Source organism: Canis lupus, chromosome 3 (assembly GCF_048164855.1).
Source record: "Canis lupus baileyi chromosome 3, mCanLup2.hap1, whole genome shotgun sequence".
Classification (NCBI taxonomy): domain Eukaryota; kingdom Metazoa; phylum Chordata; class Mammalia; order Carnivora; family Canidae; genus Canis; species Canis lupus.
In genome coordinates this window covers 28,287,216-28,311,829 of record NC_132840.1, presented here as the reverse complement: position 1 = coordinate 28,311,829, position 24,614 = coordinate 28,287,216, and the positions used below count along the sequence as shown (strand labels likewise).

The window sequence follows — 24,614 nt, the reverse complement described above, 5'->3', positions numbered from 1 at the left end:
CTAAATTGCCTACATCCTTTTTGCCATAGGTAGTCTACCCCTCCCATAGAAATCACTTTATTATATTTCCGTCATAAAAGTATACAGACAAGGTGTGTAGTTTTTAAAGCTCCCAACTCTTGATTTCAGCTCAGGTCATGCTCTCAGGGTCATGAGATTGAGCCCTGCAGGCTCTGTGCTCAGCGTGGAGCCTGCTTAAAATTCTCTTTCCCCGTCTCCCTCTCCCCCTCCTTCTGCTAGCACTCTCTGGAAATAAATAAAATATTTTTAAAAGTATACAGATATATCTATTTTATTATTAAAAATGGTCATCAGAAGCATGCTAACAAAGGAATGTAGAGATTAAAAATTCAACAAAAATTGAAACCTTTTGTTAAAATAGAACACTGTAGGAGATAACCATTGTCAAAAATTTGATTAATATCTTTCCCTGAGCTTTAAAAATGCATATGTAAATCATGTGTGCATGAGTATGTATATATGCATGTTTACATCTATATGTATGTAAACATATATAGACACTCTTAAGGAATCATGCATGCCTCTCACCTGACCATTCTTTTCCCAGTGCCGCCATCTACTGTGGTCACTTCCCACACCAATGCCTGGGTGTGGCTATGCATAATTGCAGAGCAGGGAAGTTCTGTACAAATTTTAAATTAATCCCTTATGGATTGTCCCAGCATTTTGCTCATGTAATCAGCAAATTAATATTAATTGATGCACTTAACATTCTTGTTCCCATATTGTTGCACACTTCTCCAGTTATTTCCATACAAGAGAGGCCTACTGGTCCAAGTTGCTCATCTGAGAATGGAAACATTTGTCATGTGCCTTTTAGAAAGGTTGTGCCAATTTGTATCCTCAGTAGCTGAGAGTATCCATTTCCCCAAACCCTAACCAACACTAGGTTTTTAAAATCTTCTCTCAGGTGAAAAATGGTATCTCTGTTAATTTGCATTTCTTTGCATATTCCTATGATTTGGCATGTTTTGGCCACGTGGGTTACTTTTCTGACTTGTCTTGATCATTCTTCTGTCCTTTTTTTTTAAGTAGATTCTGCATCTTTGTGTTTCTGATTTCTGTGTGTTTTTCTGTAAACAATTGTGATTATAATTTTCCCTGGCTAGTCACCTATATTTCATTTTTAATTTTCTTAACTCGTTATACATCCTGTGGCTGTCCTGTGAGTCATGCACTGAGACTTTGAATCTTTCTGGCCTGGTTAGCATGCCTGGGACAGGCTCCCTTATTCGGGATTCTCCCTAGATTTTCTTATCTGTTCCATATTTTTATTCTGAAATGTTTAATACAGATTAACAGTTTTTATAGATGGGAGGGTGAGATTGAGCTCTAATTTCATCCCCTCCATACATGCTAATTATTGAATCACTCATCCCCCCCAATACATGCTAATTATTGAATCATTGATTCTTTCACACTGATTTGAAGTATTGCCTGATTACCTTGTGCTAAAATTCTACAAACACATGGTTCTTTTACCTGATACGCTCTCTTCTTTTATCTCTTTAGTGTGTCTTCATCAGTCCCACATTTTGTGTTCTTTCCTTACACACTCATCCAATTTTTATCAGTCTAAGGTATCATGAAAATTATTCTCCTAGTCTTAAAGATCTTTCAAAAAACGGAGTGTGACTTCATTGGCTTCTCTGAGCTGACACCATTTTCTGTAAGCTGAGGTCACAATTCTTTTTTTCTTTTGGCAGCAGGTGTTGTGGGTTGATGAAGAAAATGAATTAAAGTAACTTTTCTTTGCCACTGAAAATAGAATTAAAATAATCTCTATGCTTTGTTTCTCTGGCTGTTGCTTTCTACCTTTCCTCCCATCTTGGCACACATCAAATATAGAAGTATTTCCAGGGTGTGCTGGGTTAGTGGGTGAGTTCTCTTGAGGTCAGAGCCCGCTGGGCAAGGATCTGGGTGTCGTAGGCTCCTTGCAGAACTTGAGGGGCTCAGCATTTGTAACCTGCGTGTGATGTGCTGTGTGTCATTAGGGAATAGCTGACCTAGGTTAAGGTAGTCTAGCTTTAAGTAGTTTTCACTGTAAGTCATCATAGCTTCATATGGATTTAACATTCTCAGAACCAGCCTTCTTTTTATTTTAATTTGTGGTAAATATGACATCAATTTTGTCATCTTAGCCATTTTTAAGTATAAAGTTCTTTGACATTAAGTACATTCACATCATTGTATAACTGTCACCACCATCCATCTCTTGAATTCTTTTCCTCTTGCAAAACTGAAACTCTGTTCCCATTAAACACTAACTCCTCTTCTCTCCTGCCTTCCGGTCCCTGGCAGCCTCTGTTCTTCTCACTGTTCCTGTGAATTTTGCTGCTCTAAGTTCCTCATATAAGTGGAATCATGCATTATTTGTCCTTTTGTGACTGACTTTTTTCACTTAGTATAATGTTCTCAAGGTTCATCCATGTTGTAGCATGCATCCAAATGTCCTTCCTTTTTATAGGCTGAATGAGGTTCCATTATGTATACACCACACTTTGTCCATCTGTGCATTGATAGACACCTGCCTTGCTTCCACCTTTGGGTGTTGGGACTCATGTTGCTGTGAACATGGGTGTACAAACCTGAGAGCCAGACTTCTTAGAAGGGTTGTATCCCTCCTCCCATTTTTTTGCCTCTTACTCAGATATTCCAGTCTGAATGTAGCTTCCAGTATTCTGCTGAAACTTATTTCTTAGGTCATCAGTAACCTCAGAGTTGTTTAATGTAAGGAGCATTTTTCAGGACTTGATTTGGTTTCTCAGATATAGTCAAGTAAATTGACCACGCCTTTCACCTTGGTTCTGGGATGGTGTATGCCCGTGGTTTTTCTCCCTACTGCTGGTTGTTCTTTTTGATCTATCCCCAGCATCTAAAGGTGGAATTTCCTTAGGGCTTGAAACTAGACCGTCTTTCCTGTGTGACTGTTAAATGTGGATATTTCTGGGAATCTGAGGGCCTATGCTTCTTGATTTCCATTCTTTCTCGCAATGACCACCTCCTCCCCCTGCCCAATTCCACAGTCTCAGCCCATCCAGGGCTCCTCAGTTTTTCTGAACTCAGCGCTCTCAGCTGAGCTCCACACCAGAGCTGCCTACCTGATATCTCTGCTGGAGGGTCTGAAATAGAACTGATTGTCTTCCTCTCTGTCTCTCTTGTCTCAATAAAGGACACCTCCCAGGTGCTCAAGTCAGGCTTGGGGGTCAGTCTAAAATAAACTTCTATAATCAGAATAGGTTTAGATTTACAGAAGAGTTGCAGGAATATTTCAGAGTTTCTGTGTACTCCCCACCCAGTTTCCCCTATTAACATTAAGTTGGTACACTAGTCTCAACCAGTCAACCAATACTGATGGATTATTATAAACTAAACCCCACCCATTATTCAGATTACCTTGGTTTTCCCCTAAAGTCCTTTTCTGTTCCAGGACCCCACCCAGGATGCCACATTACATTTAGTCATCAGGTCTACTTAGGCCCCTCTGGACTGTGACAGCTTCTCAGACTTGCCTTGTTTTTGTCAACCTTGACAGATCAGGTATTTTGTATGATGTCCTTCTGTTTTTCTCATCACTAGGCCAGGGTTATGGGTTTTGGGAAGGAAGACCCCAGGGGTATGCTGCCATCCTCATCACATCATACAAAGGTGCCTGCTGTGAACATGACTGCTCACCGATGACCTTCACCTTGATCACCTGACTGAGGCGGTGGTGGGAATCAGGTTTTTCCACTGTAAAGTTACTCTTTTCCCCTTGGAGTCCATTTTGACTCTTCCTTCTTTTACTCTGCATTGGCTCCAAACCTGCTAGTTCTTTTTGCAAGTAAACTTCCTTTCTGTCCAGATCACTTTTTACAGCGACCACTGCTGTCTAACCACAATTAACCTGTGCCCAGATTGCTTTGAGGGATCTCGTGGCTGCTGTCCCTGCTTGTACTCTGGTCCCCTCCCAAGCAGTCTTCACCTAGGTTCCAGAGTGGTCTTTCACAAATGTGCTTGGGTTGCAGTACCCCTTTTCTCAGTCCTTTGATTGATTTCCCCTTGTACTTAAGATACTGTCCTGACTTGGTCCATGAGGCCTGTGTGATCGTATGTCTGTCACTGTCCAGCCTTTGCCCTAGCCCCAAGCCCTTCCTCCTCCCTGAGTCCCTCTACTCTCAGGTGTGTCCTGCCACATTGCCTTTTACTTGTCACTGCTTGCTCTGCTTAGAAGATGGTCACCACCCACCTTGTGGTCCTTCAGATTGCACCTGTATGGTATTTCCTTAGGGAAAAATTTAAGCCCCCTTGTGAGCCAAGGGGTTCTCCAGGCATGGGTTTCCACAGGGTCTTGCATTCCTCTTTCATTCTGTGCTCAGGGCCCTGTGTGGGAATCCTCACTCCCTGGCTCAGGCCTCTTGCCCTTCACTGTGTGCCCCGGGGATCTCTTGTACTGAGCCTGCCCCAGAGTTTCATGCTCAATAAATATTTATTGAATAAAATAATTTGTCCTTTATTTAAAATAGTGGGTAGAATTGCAGAATGGAAACCAGTTTATCTTCCTTGTTTTAAGCATGCAAATACAAAAAGACTTATTTGCATATTTGCACACTTAATTCTGCCATTCCACTGCTTTAAATCCTACCTATCCTAGGATAGTAGGATAGTAGTGTGTCCTCGTAAATGAATTGTGTGTGGTCCTCTGAAGGGTATAGCAGTGGATCGAGAAGTGTGTATTCACCTCAAGGACCTACCTACTCATTCATTGCCTCATCATCCAAACTTGTTGGGAGCCGCAGTGCACAGAGCCTGTGTGACACTTTTGGGGCCTATGGGACACTTAAAAAAAAAAAATTATTTATTCATGAGAGAGAGAGAGACAGACAGACAGACACAGACACAGGCAGAGGCAGAAGCAGGCTCCATGCAGGGAGCCCGATGTGGGACTCGATACCAGGACTCCAGGATCACACCCTGGGCTGAAGGCAGGCGCTAAACTGCCGAGCCACCCAGGGATCCCCTGTGGGACACCTTCTGTTCCCTCTAGCACTAAGTCAGAGAGTAGCGGGCAAATCTGGACAGAGGTAGTTTGAATTCCAGCTCTGCCATTTTTGAGATTTATGTCTTGAACTTAACCTTTGCCCATCTGCAAAAATAGGGATAACATTATCTCTCCCTCTTGTAAGTCTTGGAAAGAATGAGATAAGAAAAAGAATATAAGATGATCAGTATCATAATCATTACAGTTACACGGCTAATGTTGATTGCTTTTTAGGTCCTAAGCATTATGCCAAGGAGTTGATATTACTTACTGTCATAAATTCTCACAGCAGCCCTATGAAGTAGGGCTGTCATTATCTTCATGTTGTAAATGAAGAGAGTGAGACTCAGATAAAAAATTAAATAATTTGTCCAAGGTCATGGAAGTAGTAAGCGGTAGAACAGTTACTGGAAGCCAGAACCTCATGACCTGATTTCAGAGCCCAGGAAGGACTCCCTGTGTCTTGTGAAGCCACTGACCTTCCAGTGCAGCTTCATTCTTTTGGGTTTTAAAGACTTTTTAGGGATCAATTGGCATTTAAAAAATGTGAATAGTATTGGGAGGGAGGACTGCCTGAAGCTTCTATCAGCTGGAATTTGTTCCTTAACTTTATACTTTGGCTGCTTTGACATCTGTGACCCCATGCCAGCAGGAGGCAGGGTGTGTGTGGGGAGATGGGAAGGTGGGGTTAGACCTACCTGGGCACTTTTTTTTTTTTTTTTTTTTTTTACAGTGAGGATTGTGACTCTTGTGGTTAGACTCACCTAGTGGTTTTACCAAAACTACAGTCTTTAATTCCTCTTTTGATATACTAAATTGTAATCTTTTAGTGACAGGACTTGGGAAACAATTTGTATAAATGACTTGATTTAAATAGGGGGTTCTTTCTTATTCAGCTTGAAGTTTGAGAATCAGTGAATAGAGGAGATGGGAAAGGTAGGAGTCTTAAAGATCCTTACTATCGTGCAGAAAGCCACAGAACAGTTAAAGTATGGGCATGCACACTTAGCTTAGAAACAAGTAATGTACAAGTAAAACATACAGTGGAGGAATCTGTTTCCCTTTTGTTTTATTTCTTACAAATTTATATTTGGGGGAATTTGGCACATATTGTATTATTATTTTTCCCTTGTGGGATAGTACCAGAAAGAAATGGGTCTTGGCTACGACAAGTTGACATAATACACATTTCAAATCTGATGGAAAAATGTGAGACTATTTCATGAATTTACATAACATTTGCAAAGCTAGGAGTATGTGTGAAACTGATTTTTGTAGTCTCAGAGAAACTACGTCAGAGTGCCCTGATTTTCAATTTAGAAAATGTGGTTCCAGTGTTGGGGTTCAGTGGCTCAGCAACAGCGTCTGTCCCGCACTTCCCCATGGCTCTGTACTTTCTCTGTGTGGGGACCACAGCGTGGTGGCCGCATGGCTCAAACGGTGCAGGCGAGGGCAAGACCTCTGTCTTGCATCCCTCTTCATTCTGAAGTGGCTTTGTTGAAGTATAATTGGCATATAATAAACGGTACATAGACACTCTGTGTGGCCGGCCCCATTCCACAATAACGAGCGTGTCCATCACTCTGAAAAGTTCCTGGGAGCTCTTCCCTGTCCCTTCCTTCCATTCTCTTCATCCTTTTGTGAAATCTTTGAAGCTGTTAGGAAAAGAAAAAATGGTATTGGTGAGGATAAAATCATAGGTAGAAAGGCCTATGATTTAACCTGTATTTTTTAGCTTTTTTCTTTCTGAGGACTAGTGGAAGTAATGTGATGATTGTAGGTGTAGGTTGCTCTGTCATTGATAGAAAGTTTTGAAAAATAGACAAATATCTTAGAACAGACTGTCTTTGAGAAACTTGGCAGAGTTTTATTTCTAGAGAGGTTGAAGAAATGGTAGAGATGGTGACTGTTGTCGGAAGGGCACAGAGGACCAAATGCTTTTATTTACTTAGTTCTTCAATAGATGGTATTCCTAACAAATTCTATCATGAAAGTATAATAGGAATATAATACCCACTTAACTGAAGGATATACTTAGCTCAAGTGTGTTTTATTCTAGTCTGTTTTATTGAATGACATGGTGGTGATTTATTTATATTTATAGGTAAAAATTTTTTTTTTGCCTCACACTGTAATAAACTTTTGTCTGGACATTTCTCTTTTTTCATCTCTGAATATACTTGCTGAGATTAGTTTCTGTTGAGCATCATATCGTTGAGTAACTAGACATTTTGTAAAGAAGTAGGAAGATAGATAGGATTCTACTGTAATGTTTGTTTCTGGCTGTCTCCTAGCTTTTTGATTCTCTGAATTTTCTCAGTTTATTTTTCATTTCTTTTTGGTTCTCCCACGTATTTTGTTTTGTAAGTAATATGCTTGAGGTAAAAATGGCAGCATTTGTGTCATGATTTAACCTCGTTAGAAATGATGTGTCTGTTTAGTTGAGAAATGAACCAATTCTCTGTGCTTATAAATGCTGGCAGGTCCTTGACAAAAAACAAAAACAAAAACAAATTAACCTAGAATACAAAGTGGGTGTGTTGGAAAACATGTCCTTCTAAAAAGTGGTCCAGATGTTGAGAGCTTAATAAGGGTGAGGATTTCCCTGGAAGAATGTTCTTCACTGTAACTCTGATGACCTGATGGTTTTATGACAGTGAAGCTTGGTTGTGTATTTCTGTGATGGTCTGCACTATGGCAGCATAGTTCTCCAGTTTAGATGGAGGATAGCATGCATGTTAGTCATGCCCCTAAAGTTTTGGGGGGTTATTAGAATTTTTTGATCATTTTTTTGTTGAATTCAGTCACTAGTCATTATTTTGGAAGAGGATTGTCTTGCAGTAGATGAACCTTCTGTATCCCTTGATGTAAAAATGGCATTTATACCAGTGAGGGATTTGTTTTTGGTTGAGGAAGCCCCCCTAGTCTTTACATGCATTGGTATGTATAAATTCAGTCCATTCTTAGTCAACCAGTGCTTGGCCTGGGGGAGAGATGGGGGGCTCCTGGAGGAGACTTGAAGATGGTCATTTGGCTTCTGAGCCACTCTGTCTGGGGCCCAGGAAGAGAGCTAGGAAAATCTTTTGTATACATCAAGTTTCAGCTTGGGCCAGTCCTTTGGAAATAATAAAAAAGCTATGCAGCCCTCATAGCTTCTAGAATTCAGAGCCAACCTGTCGCTTCAACAAATTTCAGGTTAAGTAGACAACTACCAGATTGTTTCTGTGGGAAAATGTATGTATGTTGCAAATGTCTGCCCCAGTGAAGGGGCTCTGGGTGACAATGTGTGGTTGTTGAAGTTGAATTCAGGTGTTCCCCAGGTGAGCCATGTCCTTGAGCCCTCTTTAGGCATTAAATTATATTTTAGGACCCCTGAATATTAGGTATGTACTATTTCCTGGTGGCCTTTAACACTTTTCCTCCACCCCAGTTAGCAAAATTATTTGTAGATTTTCTTGAATCATGTAAAGTGTTCTTTATTGGTACAGATTTATTCAGAGTCACCTGTTTGTCAGAACTTGAAAGTATTTAGTTGGAGAGTTTATTCTGTTTGTGTGTGTTTATTACTTAGATTGTAGTCATTTCCATGGAATTATCAATGGGAATTTGGTTGGTTGTAGTGAGAGCAGTTCCTTACTACTTGGGCTTCTATGATGTTGGAATGGTTTGGAGTCTCTGCAACTTTCGGCAGGGTTTAAACTGGTACAGCATTTGGGCTAGCATATTTTTGTGAGTTGGTGAATTTTAGAAGGGATTTGGAAGACTTTCGAAAAGCCTCTATAAGTACTCATTGTTTTAAGAATAAATTATTTAATAAGTACATGTATTTTGGTAATGAAGGGATCCACGTAGATCCTTGATCTGAGTTGATATGGTTTTTCTTACTTTAATAGGAAATCTTTTAGTAAAACCACCTAACGTTATACTGCTGGCTCCTTACCTCCTACTGCAAACCACCTGGAGTGCTGTGGGCATGAGCACTGCAAGAAGAACATGCACCTTTTTTTGATGGGCTATCGATTCCTGTAGTGTTCCCAATTGCTTGCATGCCTCCCAGCCACAAATACATATGTGACAGGCTTTACGTGAGATGAGCATTCCAGAGAAATGAAATGCTAGTTTACTTTTCAGTAGCTATGGAACTTAAAAAAAGAAATCACGTTTTCAGAATCGTGGCCTTAAGGCACTAACATACTTGTATCTAGTGCATGAAGCTCTGTAAGTTATTTTTAACAAAACCTAATCGGGAGAACAGAAATCTGATTTTATAGAGTTTGTTTATTTATTGATTGCTCTAAGCCATCAGAAAGAATATGCGGTTCCTTCTAATAAAATCCTTTTGGGCAGTTGTCTATATTTTAATATATAAGTATTTTTGGAATTTGATTTTAACAAGGTAAACTCTGATGTTGGGTACTGTGGGATGGAACGCAGATAGGGTCCTGGAAGAAGGATGATACTTAAACCAGGTCCTTTTCTGCTCCCCTTGGTGCCAGCTATGTTCCCATTTACCCTCTCACCCTTGAGCCATCATTTGTGCTGCTGGTTAGAGCCTGCTGTCCAGTAAGTGCTGTGGACTGTGGATCCTGAAATGAGGGAATTCAGCCTGCTTCAGTTTGGTTTTAGAGAGCAGACTAAAGATTACTGTATCATGATCCTGTTCACTTCCTTTAGTAGTAAAAGGAATATGGAAATTATTTGCTGTGACTGTTAATTGTCATGCTTGTTGTTGCAAAGTTAAGTGTGGTTTGTTGTGATGTAGATGGTAGCTTTGTGTTGCCAAACAAAACCTTAGTTCTTTTGGTCCTTTTTAAAGCAAACTATTCTAATTTGTTAATGAGGAAGAGGAGTAAATAATAACAAGAAATTGAAGCCTAACGTGTCAGATACTTTTCATTGTCAGATATTCCTCTTGTCAAGCTTCTCTTAATTTGGTGTAATTCCAGTAGAACTAGCAAGTTATTTTGCTTCAAATGTCTTTTTTTCCCTGTGCAGTGAGAGTTGAATGTGAAACTAGATCTTAATAGATAGAGTTACACAGTTTATTTTATCATGTATCACTTTATTGCTGTCTTCTAGAACATTGTTATACTAAATGTTCCAATAATGGAAATTTTATGCAGCTACTTCAAATGAAACAAATTTGCAAAACCTCAATTTTGGAACTCATTCCTTGAGGAGAAGAAAAAAACTCACCACAGTATGACCAAATTAGATTTCTGATATATTGGCAACTTATCAAACACTGTCATTTCCAGAAACCAGGGTATGGGGTCCAGTGGAAATGTCAGTACTTCTCAGTCACTTAGAATTTGGAGATATTTTGGGTTTCAATATGATTGTGTGGTTAAATTTTTACAAAAATTTTGTTGGTAACAGGTAATTGAAATTTGGTTTTGTGCCTAAATAAAAATGCCTCTACACAGAATCAGGAATGACTTGTGTTCAATTACAGGGGAGTCTTCTTTTCAAGAACTTGATTTTAAATTCTCGGAGATATTAGTTTTACTTACTAGAGCTCCTTTGTTTTGCAGAGATCATGATGCAGCCGTCCTTTTGGATTTCTTTTTAATAATGTGTGACCCTTCACCTTTGATCCCCTGACCTGCATTACCTTGGTAACCATTTCATTTTTTAATTTAATTTCATTTTTTAATTTTGGTGTACAAGCTGTAACATTTCATCTCTCAAAGTGTAACACGCTGATTTCCTCAAATAGAAATACCCCTTTGAGCGATAAATTTGCAAAATGCTGTCTCCATTTTCTGTATTAAAATTCATTTCAGTTTTTAAAATAAAGTGTAATCTGTGTTTTCATCCTTTTAAAATTTAAGTTTAGTGAGTGCATTTCCCCATACAGTAGATCTCCTTTTCTATTCATGTTTTGTAATAGCTAGACTAATTTGCTGATCACACATAACTCACATGCACAACAGCCAGCCACCACCACCTCCTTCCACACACACCCCCTCCCCATCAGCACACACCCCTTCCTATACAGATTACCTCCTCTTTCTTTCAGAAATAGTGGCAATTTGAGCTTAGCAGTCTTAGCTGCCACATACTACAACCTCAGATTACATTTTATATTCTCACGTATTATTAGACAGAAAGTTGAGCCTCTAATTCCATGTATGGACTAGAAGATAAGAAAATTATCTTTTTCTCAGAATGTACATTTTTCCTCCTTTAATATTTATTTCTTTATTTGAGGCATAACTTAAAAAAAAGCAACATTTTTAACACGGTCAGAAATGTGCTTTTGTCTCTGCTGAAGCCTGGGTAGTCAGCTGCATTGGTCTGTATACCTGATTGCTTTATGACATATACTGTTTTGTGACTGTTGTTCAGACATTTTTAACTGTATTCTGCTTTTCAGAAAATTCTTTTTCAAAATCAAAACAAACCAAAGTCTAAAAACAAAAATCAAACTTGAATTGAACCGCTCAGATATTCCTAAGAAATCATGTTCCTTAAAAGAAAATCATGTGAAATTTCTTAGTGTGGCCTGCTGAAGTGCAGATTATTTTTTAAGTGTCTCATTATTTTATTCTCTAACATTTAATGCTGATGCTTTAATTGCACACAGCTGAAGCTGCTAAATGAGCACTGAAATGGATTTAAGTCCTCTCTGAGCTTTGTTGATACCTATAAAAGTTTATGTCATTCATTAGAACCACAAATTAAAATTAGGTGTAGTGAGCTGTTCGTTGGAGATTGGAACTCTCATGAACACTTCTTCAGGCGTACTAGCTTGTTTTTGTCTGTTATATTTACATACCTGGAAAACTGTCTTTGACCTTGGCTATCTTTTCACAGAATCTCAAAATACCAAGAGCTGAGAAATACAAATCCTATTACAAAGACAGAAAGTATATGGAATGAATGTCTCAATAGCTGTGAGCAACTTATTTGTTGCCTTGCATTTAAGGTGTTGTGTGTGTGTGTGTGTGTTTTTAATGAGAATGTTTTCAGAGTTGTGTAGGAATGTTTTTCAGATTCCACCCATTATTTGTTCCTCTGATGTGTTATCCTTCCTCCATTGAAGGAGTAGTGTACAGCTTGAGTTTATTGCACAGGATGTGCTCTGCTCCTCTTGCTGAAACAGGCTGTAGCCACCTAATCCCTGAGGGGAGTGGGCTCGTGGTCCCCAGAGAGTCACAAGCTCCCTGTTGACAGAATCAGGGCCTCTTGACATCTTGCCTGTAGGCTCCCATGTGTCCTAGAGATAGTCAGCTACATTATTCCTAAATCCAGTAGGAGCTGAAGAGACAAATAGATGCACAAGAGAAATGTTTTTATTGTGATGTTTTATTTGCAATTAGGTCAGTTAGGTTTTCTTTAAAGTTTTTTGCTTAGCAAATTTTAAAATAACTTAATTTTTCTAAGAGAGCTAGCATTCGGACATACTTATTACTTACTTTTCAATAAGCATTGCTTATTCGGTTAGTATTTAGGGATTCTAGTAAGTTGTAAGCCACCTGGATATAGTTTTTGTACGCATGATTCAGAGAAAACTAATCTGGGAGTCAGAAAAACCTGCTTTTGACTAGCAGGGTATCTGGATGTGCCATTTATATCTTTTGAGGAAGTTCTACAAAACTAAAGAACTGGAATAGAAAGACTTCAGAGGACTTCCATGTTGATGTTATTAAAAACAGTGAAATCAGTTGTTCAGTTTAACAGTAAAGGAGTCTGTAAAACATCTCATGGATCTTCAGTTTTATCCCACGTGAAGTGTAGATATTGTTATGTCTCCTTGCTTTTTGGGGTTGTTGGCAGGATAAATGAGACACAGTATGCTGGACACACTGGGAACCCAGAAGGAGGGTACTTTTGAAATTAAACTTTGTCCTGTGGCTTTGCTGTTGGCAGCTGTGACTGTCATGCTGAGAGGTGGTTGTAGTGAAGTCTGTGGTGAATGGCCAGGTTGCCTGGGGTCAAGTGTCACCTCCCACCTTGGCCCCTTGCAAGTGGTTTGACCTCTCTGTGCCTCAGTTTCCTTCCTCTTTAAAATGGAGCTGATAAGAACAGCCCCCTGCTCAGAGGGTCATGGTGCATCTTTAGGGGTAGGTGTCTGCAAAGTACTTAGAGCAAGGGGTGGCATGCGGGGAGGCAGTGTCTGTGGCACGCTGGGAGAGACCCAGGCAGGGTGGAGTTTCAGTGACACAGAATTCTGAGGGAGACACAAATGTCACAGGACATGAAGCTTCAGAGAGCTTCCCTGTTAGTCTCCTGATGTTGTCTGGGAGAGCCAGGTGTGCTTGTGGGAAGAGGGTCTGGGATGCTCAGTTATTGGGCACCTCTGAACATATTCAGGTTCAGGTGTGTAAAGGCAAATCTGGGCTTCTAACCTTTTAGGAAGAAAAGGTAGATGAGTAAGAGCACTTAACCCATTCATGTTAGTGGTTTTTGACTGTGGAGATGCAAGAAAAGAAATCCATGGGAGAGGCATGTCTTTCACAGTTTTGGCTCCCAAGGAGGCAGAAAACTGAATGAGGTTTCTGTGCTTCCTCCAAAGTTGAAGAAGGGGAAGGAAGTCACCACTGCAGAGGGCAGGTCACGTATTTTTCCAGGTGCTTTCCATACATTGTAATTATCTAAATTTATCTATGAGGTGTGAGTAGTGTGTCCACCCTATTTTGCACCTGAAAACACTGATTGATCAGGTGGTTAAATCAGCCCTCATAGGGCAATACTCCTAGAAAATAATGGGACTGAGACTTAAATGTAGGTACTGTCCTTCTGGCACCTGTCCCCTTATTTTTACCGGCAAATGTGGCTATACTCCTGACAGAAAATAAATTTGCCATTTGGTTGCAGGAGACTCAGCCATGTGCATTACTGTCTCTTAGCTCTTCGTAACCCCAACTTAGTAAAGCCTCAGTGACCTGCCACCACCATTGCCAGGAAGGCTCCAGCATACATGTGACGCTTACAGGGGCTCCCTAACAGGGCTTTCTCCCTCTTGGCTGCACATCCAGGATCACTTGTACAGGTTTAAAGTATGGAGCCCTGGCCGTGTCCCAGGGTCTGATCTGGCCATTCTAGCAGAATCGGTAGATTCAGAAATACAAGAAATTTATGTTATGAACAGAAAAAAAAAGTTAAATAATTGGACCTCTGCTTCTAGAACATGGGCCAGTGCTATTCTATAGTTAGCTACATTGTGAGTTAAATGGGCCTTTGCGGGCCAATTTAGTAATTCAGCCACCTGTAATCAGCACCCCTTCTGTGGGAAAAGTCCCAGCTGTCCACTCCGTAGAACATAGTCTTCTAAAAAGTGGGCATCTGACCCTCTCCACAACTGGATTTGAAGTTAGTCACAGAGCTGAATACAGTTAGGGGGCTCCAATGCCACCTTCTATCACTTCTCTTTTCTTCTTCCATCTAGTTTGCTTTATTTTTCCCTCCTTTCCTCTAGCTCCCAACTCATCCTGCTCCTGTCCTTCCTCTTTTTCTTCGTCTCTGTCCTGGGGCAGATCCCTCTGGATGTGTCTGTCCTTGGACCTTAAAGCACTTGGAAGCCTCCAGGGGGCCTAACATGAAATAGGTGTTCACATCAACATTTCTTAATTTGCCTTCCTATCGATCTTTTAGAAGTGTTAGTCTGAACATTGTCAGCTTTTGTTGGCGATTCACTGAGTAGGACAGAGTGTGGGGCAGTAGGATGGACTTGATCGTTCTTGAGGCCCTTGGTATCAAGCTTTCCGTGTGTTTGCTGCATGGTGTTTAGAGCTAGACTATGAGGCTGTGTGGGTTGGACTTCTCACTTTGCTCCTGAGAAGGGAAGGCCCTTCCTCGGCGTCCCCCGCCCCCTCACACACACACTTAGTGAGGGTAGCAGAACAGGAACTGTGACACCTGAGGCTGTGTGCCACTCTTCTTATGCCTTGAGATACGGTGGCTGAGCAGCTGGCCCTCCTGTGTCTGTGCCCCTCACGTGAACAGACTCAGCGGGGCCTAGTGCTTTGGGGGCCACCCTGGAGCCTCCTCCCGGCCCCCATCTGGCCACTGTGGGAGCCCTCTGATGGAGGTTCGCCTTTCTTTGGGCATCTCTGGCTCTGGGAAACGCGCTCCGAGGATGAGAAGCTGTTCTGGCCATTCCTCATTGGCACTCAGCTCTTGCCAGAGAGGGAGTTGGAGGAGGAGAGGCGGCAGCCATGTGGCTGCATGGTCAGGAGAGCACGGGAAACCTTTCTTGTTTGTTCTTGTTGGTGCTTCTTGTTTCCCTGGGAAACTGTGGCCGTGGTTACCGTGGACTGTATGACATGCTCCCAAATCCTAGGATTTAGACCAGACTTTCCACTTTGTGCACACGTCTTCACCTAGGTTTGCAGATACACTGCCTGATGACAAATAGCACATGTGCCTACCTCAGAACTTTGGTTATTCTGGTTTGATTGTCCAGTCCTCCCCACCCCCCATGCTGGTCCTTTTGAGTATTTTTACCCCTCTTTGCCCTTCATTTTTCCAAGGAGAAACCTGAGTGTTTTACTTCTCATATGTACAGTGGCAGGAGCACTGATAGGGAGGGTTGAAACCCTGGGCTGGGCTGTTGCCTTGACTTGGTTTTGCCGGCTCCTGTACAAGTTACAGCGTCTGGCACAGGAGCTTGCACATAGTAGACGCTCAGCAAACACTCACTCTTTCCATTCTCATTAGCACAGGTAATTAAGAACAGGAGCTGATAGACTGCACGTATCTGTGCAGAGATATATCTGTAATTAAAGTTTTAATTAAAGAAACACCAGACCAGGCAGATGGTTCTTATGCCTGCATCCTGTAAACCAAACAGCCATGGCTTTTTGGTCTTGCAAACAAGCAAAGCGGAGACTGGCATCTCTCAGGGATGGCACCAGAGGGGAGGGGTACTCGTATTAACTAGCCTAATCTAATTTTGTTAGTACTCTATGTGATGCCACATCCAGGGATAATCACTGTAGTTTGAAATGGAAACACGATACATCAAAGTTATATCCCAACCAAAGCTTTGAAACTTCAGTCAAGGGCATTACCACAGCCCAGCTGGTATATCACAAGGCATGTGGTTTTGTGCTAGATCACAAAAGCTGACAAAGTGTTATTTAGGATCATCAGCTAAATACAGTTTTAAATTAGAGTGCTATCATCCCAATTTTTTCGAGTTTTTGCCACCATATAGCAGTGTAGTATTGAGATAGGGGATATGTGTCTGCCTTGCTTGTATAGGTCCTCTGTGCTGCTTATGTCACAGTGACCTTAATGACCAACCAAGTACAGAATTCAAAAAAAAAAAAAAAACATAACAACCACAGGGGATAACAAAAAGATACCTATCTCAGGTCTTACCCCTTAGAAGAACCTCCACCCAAGGAGCTCCATGAACGTGTTTAGGTCATGCCACTGTTAGCAGGAGGCCAAGGCAGTGCAGAGAAGAGGCTATGGAAGGTCCACGCCAGTTCACCTGGACCTCTTGAGATGCATCCACTCCTTAGCCTCCAGTTTCTTACCCTTCCTTGTAATCGTTTGCTCATCTTTGCTCATGACTTTCTGCAATTACTGCACTGCCGGTGGGTAGATCTATAGCTCAGTTACATGCCAGTTGATGTAGCTATGTTTTTACCACCTATGTCTCACTCATTTGTTTTCTGTTTGTTAGAACCAGCATTGAAGATGTTCATTTTCTATTTCACAGTGAAACATCTTAGTTTAGAGGGTTAAGAGAGTAGTTTCTGCTTTGCTTAATTGTAGGAGACCTTATCCCTGTTTCTTTTATTTTTATTTTATTTTATTTTTATTCTATTTTATTTTATTGTTATTATTTTTTTGCAATACGCCACAATTTTTAGTGCGACATGGCCTTATCCCTGTTTCTTTTAAAGGAAACAGGGCTCTCAACAGAAAAAGCCTGTGTCACACCGGGATGTATATAGGTGTCTTCACATTAAAGACCGTGTCTCTCTCTCTCACACACACACATACATACACACACACACAAGACCGTGTCACAAAGTTGTAGAACCCAGAAGTACTTTAACTCCTCATAATACTGTCGGTAAATCAGAACTCCATCATCTTAGCAGACATGCCAAATCTACAAACTTGTGATGCTCTGTGAGTGACACATCCATGTGATGAGGAGACAGAAATGTTTTCACCGTCTTTTTGCTTGGGGAAGACTTCTGTTATTTGGGGAGATCCTCTTTGGTTTTAGAAGAAGCCAGTTAAATAAATGCAAGCTAATTTGAATAAGTGGTCTTGGATGTGTGTGTCCAGGAAATACTGTCAGACCTTAGAGACAAAGTGCTCCTAAGTAGTGAGTCGCCATTTTATGTGCAGAATTTGAACTTGACCAGCTACGAAGTCTGTTTCTTCTCTCGTTTGGTTGGAGACCTTAGCATGTAACCCTCCTGTGTGTAGCACAGTGTTCGGTTGTAGGAGGTTTCCTAGGAGGTGATGTGTTGCTGCTCAGAGGATGACAGAAGCTCCTCCTTTCAGGGTAGCAAATGTTTCTCCACAGGGAGAAGGAAGCATCAGCAAAGAAACCCACCTGGAATAGGAGGTTTTTAATTTCTTATTCTGTGGTGGGCATGAAGAGAGCTTTTGCTCTCCCCAGTACCTGGGTGTTGATGGGGTTGGGAGTGGTGGTGGTGGAGTGTTGTCCACCCTCAAATGACTTAAATCCAAGCACTTATTCATTGATTGAGTACTTAGTTGAATGCCTAGTAGCAGGCGCTGTCCTAGTTACTGGAAATAAAGCAGTAAACAGAAGAAGGCCATTCTCCTCAAAGAGCTTGTTTTCTGAGTGGGGGAGGAGGAGTCACAACCAATAAACAGAAACTAAGTAACAGTAATTGAAGGATTCTGTGTGCCAGTAGTGTTTATTAACTAGGTACTCCTCAGAGCACTGAGGAGGTAGGTGTTCTTCTCCTTGTTTTGTAGGCAAGGAAACCGGGGTACAGAGAGATAGAAATAAGTGCTCAGTGTCAGATAGCAGGACGCGGTGCTGCTGGTCTTCCAACCCTGTTGACCTGCCATCAGGTTTCATGCTCTTCACACTATGTGATTTTCTCTTTTAAGCAACCGCCTAATCTGTTTATTTCTACACCAACACAGAAATGCTGATGATACTAGGTGTGATGAAGATCAGTGAAAGCAAAGTGAACCATTGAGAGGGTTCCTGGATGTTAGCCTGGGGGTGTGCAGGTGTGTGCTATGTTAGAGAGCTTGACTTGGGCAGGTGTCTGGTAAAGTGATTTGAAGGAAGTGACACAGTGATCCAGGTGGTATCTGGAGTAAGAGTATTCCAAGCAGAGGGAAAACAGAAGGAACGGTCCCCAGATGGATGTGGGTTTGGCAGTACTGGAGGAGAAGTGAAGAGAACAGCAAGGAGGCCAGTGTGATTGCTCTGAGTGGGTGTGGTGAGAAGAGTAGGATGAGGTAGCCAGGGGCCGTGTCTCACAGGGCTTGATGGGGCACAGTAAAGTCTTCTGATTTTAGCGAATGAGAAAGGAAGCCATATGAGAATTGTTGAGCAGGAAGATAGCATGATTTAAGGGATCATTCTGAATGCAGTGCAGAGTATAGTTTAGGGCAGGGGTTGGCAAGCCCATCAGGTGAAGGCTGGATCCAGCCAGGTACCTGTTTTCGTGCAGCCTGCAAACTAAGATGCTTTTTACATTTTTAAATGGTTGAAAAAAATTAGATGAGTAATAATTTGTACATGGAAATTATACGTAATTCAAATTTCAGTGTCCATTTAAGTTCAAGTTTTATTGGAATAGGGCCACACTCATTCATTTGCATATTGTTGGAGTCTGCTTTTGAGCTGCAACAGCCAAGTTGAGTGGTTGCGACAGAGACCATCTGGCCCACAGAGCCTAAAATATTTACTATCGGGCCCTTTAAGAAAAAGTTTGCTGACCCTAGTTTAGGGCCATAGGGCTGGAAGTAAGGAGACCAGTGAGGAGACCATCGTGAGGTCTGATGGTGGCCTGAACCAGGGTGGTGAGAAGTGGTCAGATACTGGATGTGTTTTTGAGGGAGAGCGGACAGGTTGTGTGCAAATATGAGGAGTTGGGTTGGATGCCAATGTTTTTGCACTGAGCAGCTGGGGGAATGCAGCTTCTCTTTGCTGAGATTGGGAAGCCCGTGGGAGCTGCAGGTTGGGGAGAAAGGGTGAGGAGAAAGCAAGAGTTGTGTTTTGGACGTGTTAACTCTAACATGCCAAGTGGAGGTGTTGACTAGACAGTCACATATATGAGTTGTAATCTAGAGGAGAGGCCTAGGCTCGAGCCAGACTTCTCAGTATTTTGGCATATAGAAGGTTCTTACAGCTGTGGGATGCATGGGATCTGAATGGGGTATGGATAGGGAGAGGTGTTCAAACACGGAGCACTGGGGTGTGAAGAGGAAGGAGAAGGAAGCAAATAAGAATGGTAGGGAACCACCAGAAGAAGGAAAACCAAGAGGGTGAGGTCTGGAAGAATGTGTTTCAAAGCAGAGAGAATGATCCTCTGTGTCAAATGCTGCTAACGGTCGGCTAAGATGCAGACAGAATTGACCATGTACCTGGCAGCATGGAGGTCAGTAGTGACTTTGATATGAGCTGGATGAGTGAAGTGGTGAGGACAAAAGCCCTGTCCCGGCTGGTTCAAGCAAAAATGGGAGGACAGGAAGCAGAGCTGGTGCATTCAAAGAGTTCTGCTTTCTGCTGCCCAAATGCATGCTGTGAGGGGGCAGAGTAGGGTTTAACCGGGGATTGGGATTTTGCTGGGGGAAGGGGCAAAGGAGCTGAGCTGTAATGATGGACTGATACTTTAAGCCAGACAGATAGCAAAAAGGGAAGCATGAGGGAGATGAGGGCAGCAAGAGGCCATGGCATCAGAGTTTTTCAAGGAATAGGATCAGGAATGGTTGGAGTGGAGGGGCAGAGTACCTGGGTGGCTTAGTTAGTTAAGCATCTGATTCAACTCTTGATTTCAGCTCAGATCATGGATCTCAGGGTATAGAATCGAGCCCCGAGTTTGTGCTCTGCTCTGGGCGTGGAGCCTGCTTTGGTATTCTCTCTCTTCTCTCCTCCTGACCACCCACTTCTCTCTTTAAAAAAAAAAAAAAAAAAAAAAAAAAAGAATGGTTGGAATAGAGATAGTCAAAGACAGGGATGCTTGAATTTGATTGTGATGGAGTGCAGTTATGGTTAACATCAAGGCCGAGGGCATTGCTGTCCAATAGAAATACAATGTGAGTCACATGTGTAATTTTGACTGTTTTAAAAGCCATGTTTTAAAAAAGTGAAAAATAAATGGAATTAAATTTAATGATACATTAAGCTCAATATCTAAAATATGTGAACATGTAATTAATATAAAAATTTTTGAGATATTTTACATTTATTTTGTACTAAGTCTTTGAAATCCAAAACGGATTTTATACTTTGAGCATCTCTTAATTCAGACCAGGCACAATTTCAAGTGCTCAGTATCCACATGTGGCTCATGGCTACCATCTTGGACAGGTTGAAGATTATCGTGGAAGTATGGTTCAAGTAAGGTTATTAGAGAGGAGTGGGTCAAGGAACAGGCCAGTGTTTAGGAAGGATTGTCTGCATGGATTTGAAAGCACGTATGACCCCTTTTGAGAGTAACAGGGTTGGAGAGGCAGAAGGGGGATGCTGTGGCTGTTGGTATGATTGATGTTTCAGTGCTCACTGCTCTAACCTTCTACCCACCAAAGAGCATTTCCTAACTCTAACCCTGTCCTACTTCTCAGAGCATCTGTGAGGTTCTGAGGGATTGCTCTAGCCTCATTTTAAATCCAGGTGGTACCTCCTTGGAATGATGGGTTTGGGACAAGACTTCTGAGTCACAGTGAAGTGTCAGAACACAAGGCCATAATTTTGACAAGATCTTCCAAAAATGGCAGCTTTTCACTTGGGTTTTTATTTTCATCCAGAAGGCTTTTCATTGCCTCACTAATGAAAATGTTAACTCCATGTGGGCAACTCATTATAGCCATTTCCTCCACCACCACCCCTGCACCAGGAAAAAAATAACCCTTTAGATTTTTATCTTTATTTAGTCCTATCTTTAATTTTGGTCTTTGTTTTGGCATAATCCTCAGATACCTCAAATGTTAGTTATGTTTCACCCTGAAATGTGCTTGAATCCCTACAGAAGTTGGCGTTTAGTAGCTTCGAGGTAGTCCCATGTGATGCAAACGGCTGCCTACAAAACCTGCCTGTCCTCATCTGATGCTTTTGAAAGGGCAGGCATGGTCATGGTCAGCCTTTTACCGCGTAGAGGATTTTTATATAAATATATGGTACACATGCACACCTGGGTGTATATACCTGGGTGTATAGTAAGTTACATAGATAAATACACTTAGTATTTGGCTTTGATCCACAATATGTCTTTAAAGATTAATAAAAGTTGATGATGGGGCCGGAAGCTGTTTTTTTAGCCTTGTAGGCCAGGAAAATTCAAGTGTTTAGAAAGGGTAAATGGGAATGCTGCAGCTGCTCACGTGCTCTTGCTCCTTTCTATACAGCTAATGAGCTCCGGGGAAACAGGTGCATGGATACCTCAATTCTGTACCTTTATCAAGTTTAAATTATTTTAGCTTCTCTCTAGTTTGGTTAGGTTAACCAGTAAGTAAGTAAGACAAAATAAAATGAATAAAATAAAATAAAATAAAATAAATAAAATAATAAAATATAAATAAATAAAATATAAATAAAGTAAAATAAAATAAAATATAAATAAAATAAAATAAAATAAATCTTACCAGCCTTGATATTTAGGAAGAGTCTGTTTTGAGCCATGTATTTGTGAACTTTATATTCTTGGATGACTTCTGTTTTGAAGGAGTAATTGCTTGTTCATTTTGTATGAACTAATGGTGCGAGAATGTGGGGTCTAGGTAATTTGTTTTGTTAGCATCCAGACTTCAGTAATAACCATGAGTGTCACCGAGTCCACCTGGTTGCTAAGTGTGCATCGTCTATAAGTGTAATGTCTTTCTTCTGGCACCATTGTACTCATGCGAAAGAAAACTCAGTAAACACAATTTAGTAATAAGGAAAGCTTACTCATTACATAAGTTTTCTTAAACTCTCTTTATTCTAATTAAAATGTTTCCATCTAATAGGGAAGTGGATGAATACCAAGAAGTGGAAATTAAGCGAGAAGTTAAAAGAACATTGATGGCTTTATTGCAGTTGGTTTTGAGCTTTTTCTCTCTACTAAATGGTGTTTTGCTTATAAAGTCACTCCTTCACACATAAATCTTTATGACGAGTGGACTGGAACTTATTCCAACAAAAGAAGAGTGGGTTTATGATGCTACTTGTAAATGATAACACATGTTATGTAAGAGAACCAAAGCATTAGCTTTTTAAAAGCATTTTTGGAATGATTAACTTAATTTGGTCCACACACAAGTCTAGTTTTCTTGAAAGTGAAGGTCAGTGTGTCTAGGAGACTAGGAAAGTAAGCGCTTTGACACTTGTTCATTATTTTTTATTTAGATCTGGGTCACTAGCATGCTCTTCTTATAATTCTCGCCTCAAAAAAAAAAAAAAAATCCAAAGCATAACATTTGAACTTGTACTTTTGTTCCTTCAGAAATTTACTGCTGACACTGAAACTTGATCCAGCGTGGCCTTCATAACCCTAACCAAAGTGGATGCTTGTTCTGTAGGGGGCAAGCCCTCGGCTGCCCTTGTCCTAGAACTCATGTGTACACCAGCTCTCTGGATGCTTCTCTGTGTTGTCATCTCAATTGGCGTTTATTAATAAAGCATTTATTAACTCAAAACACCCATCTGTGCATGTAGCTGGGGCTATTCATTTACAGATACAACCTGCCCCACCTGCCCCACCTGCCCCACCACTCCCCCTGTCCTCCTCTGCTCCCACCCTTCCTGGTTTTGTGCCTGGCAGACAGGCTCTTTCTATAGGCCAACCCGGATGTCACTTCTCTGTGCACCCTTTTTGCACAGCCTGTCCTGTTGGCTCACTTTTAATGGGCACTGCTTTCCATGTCCCTGGCCACAGCATATTGTATTTTGTCTCTTTATTGGTGTTATTAGTCCCCTAAACTTTGAGCTCCTTGGAGCAGGTGCTAGACCTCACCAACTTCTCTTTCCCTAGAGCCCAGCCCAGCGTTGTGCATGGCTGTGAGTAAATGAATGTGTATGGATGAACCAGGAAGGAATGGTGGGGTAATGTACCAATATTACCAGTGTAACCAAATGTTACCACTGTTACCAAAGGTAACCAATGTTACCTTTTCAAGCCAAAAAGGTAAACCTAATATTTCAGGGGAAGAGAATGAATACCATTTTCATTTATGTAGTCTTATAATTTGGGTGGCAGAAAGCAAATATTCAGAGAACAAGTCAGAAGCTGCTGTCTGATTCCACAGAGAGTCACATTTTATATTTAAAAAAAATGTAATTTACATTTAATTGCCTAGAAATCTTCAGTTTGTTGTTCTGGTGTCTTAATTAACTAATTATTTAATTGACTAACAACTAGGGGAATAGATCATAAATGTGAGGACTCTCCTTGTAAGAAGCCCACAGCTCTTTTCTTTCCATGACCTGTCCTTTTTAGTACCATCCTTGAGGCTTATGAAACTGACTTGCCTCTGCATTGGATACATGCTTGAATATGATGGTTCTTTCATAAGTACCTGGCTCCATGGGAATTCACTAGTCATGCTTCTGTTCAGTCAATTTGAGGTTTGGTTAGAAATCATTCCCATAGTAGAAAAGCAAATTAGCATTACACATTCCCCCCACCCCACCCCTTCAACCCCCCTCGCAGAGGTTTTCCCAGCTTCTCAAAGACTCATTAGCACGAGTGTTCAGTGTTTTACCCAAAATCACTGACTTTAAAATGGCTCTTCCCCTCCAGTAGCACCCAAGCAAGGGGAGGTAAGTGAGACAGATCAGAATGAGCAGACCTTCTGCTGCTTTCCTCAGCACTAGTGTGCATTTGGTGGTTTAAGGGCCACTGTGGAAAGTCAACCTGTAGCTTATTAGGATCTTACATAATTAAGGAAATGTTATTCCTACTCCTCATTCAATATTCCTTTGGAATACTGCATTCCTCTGACCTGTGAAGCTGCTTGGAAGTACCGAGTGGCAGTGCTGGGGATTTAGTGTGAGCTGTCCACCTTCTCATTCCTGTGCTTCACCTAATGGTGTCTAGCAGGGGAGCCTCTCAAAGCATTGTGTTGTGTTGCATCAATATGTACTTAGACACGCTAATCTGAATTAGAGAGCTGATTGTACATAATGACTCCTTGGGGATGCTGTGGTAGAAAAAAGAAAACAAAAACTTAAGTCATTTACTGAATATGCATAGTCAGTAAAAAATCCTTCTAAAATTAGTATTAATTGAATCTGAACCTTGATCATCTTTGAACCTTTAATTTTTAATTCAACCCCTTTAAAAACTCTTGTGGCCTCTTAAAGATACATCCTACAACTAATAAAAGTTACATTGTAATGATTGTAAAAAGGCTGATTGTAAAACACCCAATTTTGAGTTACTGTAGGGAAGTGATTTATATGTACATA

General features: G+C 41.1%; 1 protein-coding gene across 22 annotated transcripts in view; it reads left to right on the top strand.

Moving 5' to 3' along the window:
- The window catches only part of CAMTA1 (calmodulin binding transcription activator 1), an 848,042-nt gene that overhangs the window by 68,112 nt on the left and 755,316 nt on the right, over positions 1 to 24,614 (top strand). For 2 of the 22 annotated variants that reach the window (XR_012027963.1, XM_072819836.1), the window contains one exon: positions 10,576 to 10,659. The exons of 18 other annotated variants lie outside the window; for them this stretch is intronic. Coding sequence is in view for 1 of the 4 variants with exons in the window: in XM_072819853.1 (XP_072675954.1) it covers positions 10,576 to 10,584 (9 nt within the window). In the remaining 3 variants the exon portion in view is untranslated. Of the gene's footprint in view, positions 1 to 10,575; positions 10,841 to 22,650; positions 22,846 to 24,614 lie in introns of those variants that run through there. 2 more of the 22 variants (XR_012027962.1, XM_072819853.1) reach the window with 2 other exon arrangements.